Source organism: Condylura cristata, unplaced genomic scaffold (genome assembly GCF_000260355.1).
Source record: "Condylura cristata isolate star-nosed mole 26May11 unplaced genomic scaffold, ConCri1.0 scaffold00024, whole genome shotgun sequence".
NCBI classification, from domain to species: Eukaryota; Metazoa; Chordata; class Mammalia; order Eulipotyphla; family Talpidae; genus Condylura; species Condylura cristata.
Window position 1 is genome coordinate 15,667,728 of NW_004567125.1, and position 10,422 is coordinate 15,678,149.

A 10,422-nucleotide genomic window follows, 5' to 3' on the forward strand; every position below is an offset into this window, starting at 1 on the left:
TAATTATTGGAAATATCACTTTTTAAAAAAATTCCCTGGATAAATCCTTTATATAGTGAGTTCCTATAATGGATTAATTTTTTTTTTGTAATATACAAGAAGTATACAGTGACATACATCTGACACACAGCTTTGTAGGAATGCAAAGCACATTTATATTATACATATTTTTTTCAACAAAGACATTATAAAATTGTACCTTCATTCACTTGCATTTATGCTTTTATCAAATCTGAACATTTGGCCCTGTAAAAATTATTCATCATGGAAACTGTATATTTCTGGTAAAATACCAGAATAAAATTTTTACTATTTATTTAGTGTACAAGTGAGTTTTATTCCTGATGCTATTCATATTTTAAAAAGCAACTGTAGTTAAACATTCATACAGTTACAGTGGTTAACATTATATTACTAGAGAATAATTTTTGCCTTTCTTTGAAATAAATTTACTACAGATTTATAATATTAGGATTCATCAATTAACAAAGAGGTGTGACCCAAAACAACTAACTTATATTCCTAATATTTAAATATCTCAAAAGTCCCTACAACACTTGTACTGCATTAGAAATTATGGAAGATTCTATTATATCCAATGCAAGTAAAAAGAACACAATCTCTAAGGAGACTTTTAAAAGCACTGAATCCCATAGGGATAGAAATGATTTAAAAATGTGCTTAGTAATCCTTGCACAGAATATTAAGAAAGATTTTCATCATCTGCAAGCTTTCCTATGCAGTTACTTATGGGCATTAAAAATTTGTCATTTTTTGTAGTTAGTAGTTGGTTATCTTTGGCCAGTTTGTTTCCTCTAAATTCTTGACAATTATTATTCTTCCCTATGACAATAACACATAATCAACAGTTGAAACACTCAGAGGGACAAAAACAAACAAACAATGCCACAAAATAGTATGTTTTCCCATCAAGATTTCACAGTGAGGCAAGAACTAGAAAAGGAATTCAAAGAAAGTTTTGGTTTCTTCACTTTTGCCTGGAAGAGACAATCCTTTCCTTGACTAACCAGCACTTTCTAGATCCTGAGACTAGAAAGAGAAGACAGTATCTTTTGGGAGGCAGGCTGTCTTGCACACTGATTTGGGGTCCACCGAAGTTCCTGTGGGTGTTGCAGTCCCAGCAGTAAAGGTGGTAGGTACGGCAGGTGAGGAGGCTTGTGGATCCAGAGAGCTCTCAGTCTCTGCCATCTTCAAGTTTTGTTCTACTAGTTCCCTGGTTATACCTGCAAATATAAAATGTGTGCTATCAGGGTACTTAACATACTAATAGAGACAACAAAATTTACCTTCTAGCTCAAACACTCTTATACCCTCATAGGGGTAGTTAAAAAATAAACTTCAAGACCCTACCAATTAAGTCAATGAAACTATTTTGTTTGATCCTCTCATGGCAGAAATGTGCCTTTATTCATCCATCAAAAACTCTTGGTACCTAGTGGACTTTAGTTAATTATCAGGTATCAATATTGGCCCATTAATTGTAACAGAATATCATAGTGACACAACATGTTGATAATAGAGGAACTGGGAGGATGGAGCAAGAGGTTATGCGAGGAGACTGTAATTTCTGTTCACTTTTTCTACAAACCTAAAACAATGCAAAATCGTAAAATAGTTTTTAAAAATCTACCCTTCCAAAAGGAAGTAAAAGTGGTTAAGAACACAGTTTCCAGAACTAGACTTCCTGGATTTGTATCCTGATTACACCACTTGTTTGGTTGAGAATTTAGGGAAGTTACTTAACTCCTCAATATTTCATTTGCTTCATATGTATAATAAAAATAAAATAGTAATAGCCCCTAGTTCATAAAATTTCTGTGAGAATAATTTCTAAAATGTGGTAAGTGCATTGTAAGGGTTAGCTATCAGCATTATCATTATAACTTTCACAAATTGCAGGAATCATTAACGGCCCTCTACTCCTCCTATAAAGAATTGAAACAACTTTCCATAAAATACTGTGAACGTGATCTTCTTCTTCTCTCCCACCTCCCTCAAAAATAGCTAATAGCAGATTTGGAGGGTTCCGTGATCATGAGAACATGTGAAAAAGCATCTCTCAAAATTGTGTGTTTTTCAAGTCTTACCTGATTTAAATTAACTCAGAAGACATTTGGTAGGATCCATCTGATTCAAGACTTTGGCAGCTACTGTGAAAAAACATTAAGAACTAAATCAAGCACTGTTTTCCCACAGGCAGAGAGAAAAATATATAGAATTCTCATTGGAATGCTTTGTACAAGAGTTCAACTTACCTGGCAGGTACAAATTTCTTTGCTGCAAGAGAAAGAAAGGTATTAATTTAGATTGAATGACCTTTACAGATATGTCAAACCCAGAACCAAAAAGATTCTATTCATAGGGTTGCAAACTTAAGATCTGTTGGGACCCTGTGATAATCAGAACACAAACAAGAGCATGCTCAGTGCACCCCCATCTGAATGGCAGTATCTTCCATTTTTTTATGAGAAGTACCAAATCTAGATTTTTATATGCATGTTCCTATTTGTAAAGGTCATACTTAATTTTAAAAAGAATTTAGCTACTCTGATAGCTAAACTATAAGTATGGCCCCAGGCACTTGCATATTCTCTAATACATACTCCCAAGTTTAAACTGTATTCCAAGTAGGACTTGTAGAAACATTTTATACATTTTCCCAGGAGCACACATGACAATCTTATGGCACAATTCTAAGGGGCACAGCAGAACTTGATGTATTAAAGCACTCCCTGAAGTTGTACAATGTCAGCACGATTAACATTTCCTGACACTCCCACTTGGAGTTACATGGAGTTACACTATAAACTCTCTTCCTAAGACTCCTGCTCAAATTATACTGCAATTTATTAGTGTTTATCTAGTATATAAATACTGTTGAATCTCCAAGAGAGAACACAATGAGAAAAAATATTTTTGGAGTGTATCCATAAATCTCTCACCTTTCTTCCGAAGACGTTTCAGAAGCCAGAGGAGAAATGATGTTAATGTCAGAAAGGAGGTTCCAGCTGCAGAAAGTGCAACTGCCAAGGGAACATTGGATGCAACAGGAGCTAAAGAAACAGAAGGAAAAAATTGTCACAGGAAGAAATTGAATTTAAAGACTCTCCATCCTATGCAGTTGCCCTTTTCTTTGCACAAGGATTAGAAGAAAAATGTCCAATTGTCAAAATTCTACCCTTTCTATCACCATATAACATTTTCTGCTATCCCTTATTCCTGTAAAATTACATAGTTGCCAGCTCATTAATCTGGGCAACCTACCTGACTTTTCTGAATTGAACATAATGGATAGTTCAGTATTTTAGCCATATAACACCTCTCCATGTCTCTAGTCCCCCAGACACCACTATCAATCAGTGCTTTACCTTCACAGGTGGGCAGTGTTCCCAACCAGTGTCCTGTGGCATCACATGTCAGAGTTGCAGAGCCATTGAGTGTCCACCCTTCAGGACATGCAAACATGCACATGGTGCCGAACACAGGCTCCCCGCTGCAGCTCATGTTGATCTTCTCAAGAACTGCCAGGCTCGAACATTGCACCACTGCAAATTGATAGGCAAGCAAGTAGAGGTTAAGAAAAAAATCTACTGGGGGCCCTCCCTGATGGCACAGTAGGTTAAAGCACAGCACTGTGAAGCTATCCATAGCCACTGCAGCATGAGTTTGATCCCAGGCCAGGGAGATGACCCATATGGCATGGCAGACCTCTCCTGACCTGTCCGCCGCTCCCCTCAACAGTGTATTTCAGAACATCTGCTTGTTCTTCCCTCCACACTATCCCTGGTGAATCCTCATACCCCACACCCCTGGCTTGGACCCCATTCTGTACGTATAAATAAATAAATATTAAAAAAAAAAAGAAAAAGAAAAAGAAAAATCTACTGGAAAACTTCTAAAGCTAGCTAGGAAATCACCAAGGAACATAATTTAGCAGCATTATTTAGTGTTCAGCATGCAGGAAATCAGTCTCTTGGAACAATAGAAGTTCAGGGATCTGGAAGGACTTCACCTATACTGATTAACATCTGAACTCAGTCCTACCTTGGCAGGAGGGAACTTTTTGTGTCCACTGTCCCTGAGATGTGCACTCGAGTTGAGCTGATCCACGTAATTCAAAGCCTTCCTCACAGCTGAAGGCACAGGAGGACTGGTAGGTGAAGTCTCCATTAGGGGAATGGGAGCATTTCACAGAGCCTCTCTGGGGATGGTGGACCACATCACATTTCACAGCTGGAAGATGAGAGAGGATGTTTAGAGGTTTGTTTATATCAGGCAGCTTCAGGTTTCTCAAGAAAACAAAGTCCCTAGCTCTTCAATAGTTTTTAATCTTAAAATTAAAACAAAAATTGTACCTTCACATGTGGGTTTCTTGTTGTCCCACTCCCCTGTGGGGCCACATTGGAGTCTGGTGGATCCTTTTAGCATGAATCCCTGTTCACAGGAGAACTCACAGCTGGCCCCACTTTGGAAATTTCCAGACGCACTCAGAAGACAATTCATGAAACCTCTGTCTGGCCTGGACAACTCTTCACACTGGAAAGCTGAAACATAAAACATGGTCAGAAAATATCTGCAGTGGAAATGGAAAGGACATGGCACTTGAATGGGCTCAGTTCATTCTAGACAAAGGTTTGTCTTTATCTTTACAAACTGGGAACAGGGCTGGGTTTTCTCTGGATTCTATTCCCTTCATTGACATTGGTATCAGCTCAAGTCTTTAACAGGATTGAGGTTTCTCAAAGTTGTACTGACATATGAAAGAATTTAGGATCAAAAAAAAAGGTTTTATGTAATCAAAGATCAACTTATGGGTCCTGTGTGCTTACAGATAATGCTGAAAAGAGAGGAAGGTATGAAGGCAACCACTAACATTTGTCTGTTTTGCAGTTTAGTTTTGGTCTTGTTTGTTTTTTGCTCTGCTGTACTATAAGAATGCCAGTATCAGGCCTTCCCTGGTGGTACAACAGGTTAAAGCACTAAGAAGCTGAAGCCACTTCAGCCTGAGTTTGATTCCTGCCCCACAGGTGATCCACATGGCGTGGCAGACCTCTCCTGCTCCCCTCAGCAGTGTACTTCATCGATCTGCCTGTTCTGCTCCCCACTCTGTCTCGGGTGAAGCCTCTCACCGCCACTGCACTTCTGACATGTACCCCAGTTCTGTATGCATAAATAAATAAATATTTTTTAAAGAGAATGCCAGTATCTGATAGTGAAAACTGCTTGTTTTCTATACCCTTGCCTTATTTTATTGCTCATATATGTCATAAGGAAGTCTTCATATCTGCCACCACAGTTGGAATATTCTTATCACTGTTAGCTACAGTCAATTTTGGAAGAAAGGTATGCAAGAGTTATGGAATAAAGTCATGTTCTCATGATCCTACTTTTTAAATTGTCTGTAATTTCCCTTCGATGAAGATTTCTGCCTACTTCATTCCAGTGTTTATAAAGTTACATTATCATAGCACAGTAGGAACCAGCAAAGCATCCACGCTTATTGCATACTGACTTTCTCTTGTACAGGTATGTGTTCTTCTATACAAATCCCAAAGATGTAAGAGAAATGTTTCTTACTGAATCTGGTTGATTTTGAATTTCCATATCAAAGTGGGTATATAGGACATATAGTTTCATTTTAATTATCCAAAATTGAAGACTTCTGCTCTTTAAGAAAGGGAGAGTGGAAATTTGGAAATCTAGTTCTTACCTTCACAAACTGGAGCTTGCTGTGTCCATTGGCCTTGTGCAGTGCACTCCACCTGGGCTGACCCCTGCAACATGAAGCCTTCCTCACAGGTGAACTCGCAGGATGACTTGAAGGTGTACTCCCCAGCAGGCGAATGGCTACAACTGACGGAGCCATTCTGAGGCTGGCGCACAGCACCACATGTCACAGCTGTAATACATACATCCATTTACATTAGCAGGCCTGGCTTGCCACTTTGTAGAATAGGTTGAGAAAAAGAATTTTACATTCAGATTTGAAGTGGAGCATCTACCTTTACACGTTGGTTGTTCATTGTCCCAGTTTCCAGATGAGGTACACTGGAGGCGCTGGGCTCCTATTAGTTTAAATCCTTCCTCACAGTCAAATGCACAGGTTGTGTTCCAGGGGAAGCTTCCAGAGTTCTGAAAACAGTCCATGGATCCACTGGCAGGTTTTGTCAAAGGATCGCATTGAACCACTGGGGAGTTGAAAAAACAGCATGAATTTTACAGAACGATATGTTCATGTCCTGTTCAACTAGTGTTTATAACAGAGCAAGAGAGCTGCCTTCAAAGGGTAGATATCCAAATCCTATGTTAATTCTTGGGGACAGGCACAAAACCCGGAAAGCTTTTGTATTGATATTTTCATCATCTCTGATTAAATTTTTTTACTTTAACTACGCTGAGCAGGGAGTCTCTATTTTCTAAAATTACCTATTTTCATTTTCATAAGCAAAAACAACAAAGTCCAGAATCTATAACAGGATTTATGAATTTTAAGATAATCTGACATACACAGGACATTCATTTCTTTTAGCCCCGCAGGACGTGTAGGAAGGGGTTTTTTTTTTTAAATCTCTGGTCCAAAAAGATAAGATTGAGGGTGGCAGAGGAAGCAGCTATCAAGACTGATTGATTACTGTGGTGTTAAATTTGCCCCGTGCATGGGATAAGATAAATAAGGAAAGATGAGAAAGTCATTAAAATTTCTAGTGTGGTCCCCCTGTGTGTGTATATCCTCTTACAAGTCACTAGCATCTCAGAAACACCCATTCCAAAATATAAAGCCCTCTCAGGCCCCAGAAGTTACTATTATTGACCTTACATATTGGTTGAGAGAATATGTTTTTAAAAACAACAGCAAAAAGAACTTTCCCCAGGAGTTTTGAAAATGGGAGAAGTTGGATAAAAGGGGAAGATGGAAGAATGTTCTGATATTTCAAGCGAAATTTACCATTGCAGGTTGGAGGAGGGGCGCTCCATTCCCCAGAGGAAGTGCACCTCAGGACCTCGGTGCTGCTGGGGATATAGCCTTTCTCGCAGTTGACAGTGCAGGAAGAATTGTAGCTGAAGCTCCCAAAAGGGTGAGTGCAATCCAGACTTCCATGCTCAGGAAATTCCTGTGGTTGGCAGGTCACAACTGAAAAGAGAAAACAAATTATTTCTGCTCACCGTCATTTTGTATAAGGTGGTTGGGAAAAACACTGGAAATTATTGACACTGTTTATGGGGTGCTGCTAGGGTTCCAAGCACTATGCCAACCTACACAGTTTGCCCTTGTGAGGATTAGGGGGGCTGAAAACCTTCTATGTGGTTGAAAGCCCCATAATGTCTTGCAACACACTCCTCCCAAAATTTAACTACTAATAATCTTCTGTAACCAGAGATTCATAAATCACATAAAATCTATAAACACTTAGTTTGTATGTGATCTGTTTTATATACTGTATTTTTACAATAAGTCAAGTTAGAGAAGAGAAAAGAAAATGTTAAGAAAATCATAAGGAAGAGAAAGTCCATTTACAGTTCTGTATTTTTGGTACTGTGAATTGACAGCATCTGTTTACAAGAATATCCTCGTATAAATAAACACAGATAGCTCAAATCCAAGTTGTTCAAGAGTCAACTATAGCTGCATTTGGTCACATGATCCTAACACTAAGTTGGTACTATTATCTTCATTTACAAGGAGAAAGCTGGGACTCAGAGAATTTAACTACCTTATCAAGGTGCTAAAATTGAGAAATAATAGATCTGCTTTTACAACCTAAGAGAATATGACTTCCTGGCCTCAATTATTAACCACCATTGGATATCATGTGCCAGAAGAAATGAAGACCTGCAAACCTAACCCCAAAGCCAACTAGGAGTGAGTTGGTGCTGTCAACTCAAGTGAAAGAAAAGGTGAGACTGACCTTGTTCACAGTTGAGCCCACTGAAGCCGGGATGACACTGGCAGGTGTAGTTGTTGATGGTTTCTACGCACTCCCCATGGCCACTGCAGGATGTGTTGGTGCAGGCAGCTGCAGAAAACAACCATTTGAAGATGATTGTTGTGATGCTTATAATGAGGACTTTGGAACTTAGGGTCCATGCATGCACCTGATGTCACCAGTGATACTGAGTGCTGTAGATTGGCACTGAAATGTCTTTAAATGCCAAAGCTGGCTCTCACTGGTGGCACAGTGGTTTGAAGCACAATACTAGGAAGCTGAAGCCACTTTAGCAAGAGTTCTATCCCTGCCCAAGAGGTGATCCACATGGTGTGGCAGACCTCTCCTGACCTACCCGCTGCTCCCCTCAGCAGTGTACTTTATCGATCTGCCTGTTCTGCTCATCACTCTGTCTCTGGTGATTTTTCTCATTGCCCCTGTACCTGGCCTGTACCCCAGTTCTGTATGCATAAATAGATAAATCTTTTTTTAAAAAATGCCAAAGCTGAGTTTTAGGCTCATGCATTCTAAACCTTGACGTTAATGGAAGAATGTCAGTGGTATAGCTATAACTGGTGCAAAGCACAGAAAATTCACTCTGAAGCAAACTTTAAAGACATAAACAAGTCCTTGCCATAAACTACCATACAAGTAACTAAAACATGTGATGTATGTGTGTCTACTCCTTGCCTCTATTCACTCAAAGAAGCAGACTTTATTAAATAGTACATTTTGAAATTCTTTCTTCTAGAACATTAAATTGCTACAATAGAGACCAATTTTTGTAGCATGTCAACAATTAGACAAAATCCCCACACACTGCCACCTACCTGTGTAACACAGAGCTAGCTTCTTTTTGCTGCATCTCTCATCATTCCACTTGCCGGAGTCCTTTTCCCTCTTGATGTAGATTTCCACACAGTCCTCACCCTTTTGCATGTTGTTTGGTTCACCTGGAGCCCAGTTCCTGGCTTCTTCACTCAGAGGCATGTTGGTCCCTATCCAGGTCCACTTGTTGTTGATCTTTCTGATTCCAATCCAGTAGTAACTTGGTGAATGACTGAATGTGGCATTCAGGTATTCGATCTCTTCCTGGTTTTGAATGGCAACCAGGTGTGTGTACCTTTGTTGGCAATAAGCACTAGCCTCATCGAAAGTCATGTTTTCTGTGGAAGCACTATAAGTCCAGGCTGCGCTCTCTTTAAACAGGAAAAGCACTGGTGGGGGAGGCAGGGGAAAAAAAAATATGGGAAATTTTAGTCCTACTCTGGTTTGATGCTGTTAGCTGTACTATTTACTCTCTTATTTTGGTATACAATGGTCTTTGGGATGACTCCAGCATTTTTCACCTTTTTCAAAGTAAGAAGGGATTTGGATGGAGAAACGACTACTTATTGTGTTTCTTTTCTGTGGTTGACCCTCCATGTAGTGCTTTACTTGCTCTTATGCACCAAAACCTACCAATTATCACTTGAGAGTAGACTAACAATCGAAATCCCTAAAGTTTGTAGAGGACATTACCATGCTACCTAGTCCTGTCTGGCACTCATGTGAACCATAATGCTCAAGCCTCACGATGCCTCTGGGAAGTAAGCTATTTATGATCAATATTTCACACATAAGAAAACTGAGATACAAAGATGTAAAGCAAATCACCTCTGGCCCAGGGCAGAGCATATTGCCTGTAAGGCCAAAGTTGCCGCAAAACACCCTACAACGCACTGGCCCCCACAAGGAAGAATAAGCCTCACGTAAAAATCTCACACTTAAAAATCTGAAATGTCAACTAATGACGTTGACTTACCCAAAGTGAATGCAGAGAGAATCTGTGAAGCCATCATGACTCCAATCGTTCTTCTAAACTGGAAATGTGTTTCTGGCAGGGGAGAGAAAGCACAAAATTAGTTATAGAGTTCAATGTTAGGTGTCCAGTTATTCAGAATATTCTATTCTATAGTGATTTTTTTTAGCAGCGTCATTGCAATCTCAATCTTTATTTCAAAGTAAATGTTTCAAATTTGCTCAAAAGAACAAATACAAAATTAAAAATTGTACATCTTTTAGGTAAAGGGAAAAAAGCCAGCTTCTAACTGATCTGAATACAGTAGAGCTTGCCAAAGGACTCATGGTCCAAGGCTGATCTTGTAAAGACTCCTGACTTACTGTTTTGCAAGGGTTGTTTTGAATTTCTCCCTGCGGTGTGGCTGCCTCGTCGGTATCGTTCACTGTTACAGATCTGATGTGTAGTCAGCCAAGAAGAGCAGAGTGTGACTCCTGCTGAAGTGCCTTTATAGAGAGGCACTTCCTTTGTGTGATAGGAGGATATGCCCAAATCCAATGCTGAGGAATTCCCCAGCATTTCCTAAAAGTTTCCCGGGAATATCCATAGTGATAAAAATCACAATGAGATCAGAAAACATCTCCTGGAAGCTAATTCTTCTTTGCTCCTGTCTTTTTATTTTACACACATCCTGTT

The 10,422-nt window shown here is 39.4% G+C and overlaps 1 protein-coding gene across 1 annotated transcript; it reads right to left on the minus strand.

Moving 5' to 3' along the window:
• Positions 1 to 685: 685 nt before the first annotated feature.
• Positions 686 to 10,172, minus strand: SELE (selectin E). Its single transcript, XM_004688114.2, has 14 exons — positions 10,110 to 10,172; positions 9,751 to 9,822; positions 8,777 to 9,163; positions 7,929 to 8,036; positions 6,968 to 7,153; positions 6,024 to 6,209; positions 5,732 to 5,920; positions 4,377 to 4,565; positions 4,066 to 4,254; positions 3,390 to 3,566; positions 2,964 to 3,074; positions 2,277 to 2,298; positions 2,109 to 2,171; positions 686 to 1,244 (listed from the first exon to the last, which is right to left on the minus strand). The coding sequence occupies exons 2-13, from the start codon at positions 9,785 to 9,787 to the stop codon at positions 2,114 to 2,116; spliced, it is 1,839 nt and encodes a 612-aa protein (XP_004688171.1). The 5' UTR covers positions 9,788 to 9,822; positions 10,110 to 10,172; the 3' UTR covers positions 686 to 1,244; positions 2,109 to 2,113.
• Positions 10,173 to 10,422: the final 250 nt, after the last annotated feature.

Coding starts and splice junctions, on each gene's coding strand:
- SELE (XM_004688114.2), bottom strand. CDS start 9,787: ATGATGGCTTCACAGATTCTCTCTGCATTCACTTTGG. Junction 3,567..4,065: donor AAAAGTTCCCTCCTGCCAAG/GTAGGACTGAGT, acceptor ATCAATTTGCAG/TGGTGCAATGTTCGAGCCTG. Junction 2,172..2,276: donor AAGAAATTTGTACCTGCCAG/GTAAGTTGAACT, acceptor GTTTTTTCACAG/TAGCTGCCAAAGTCTTGAAT.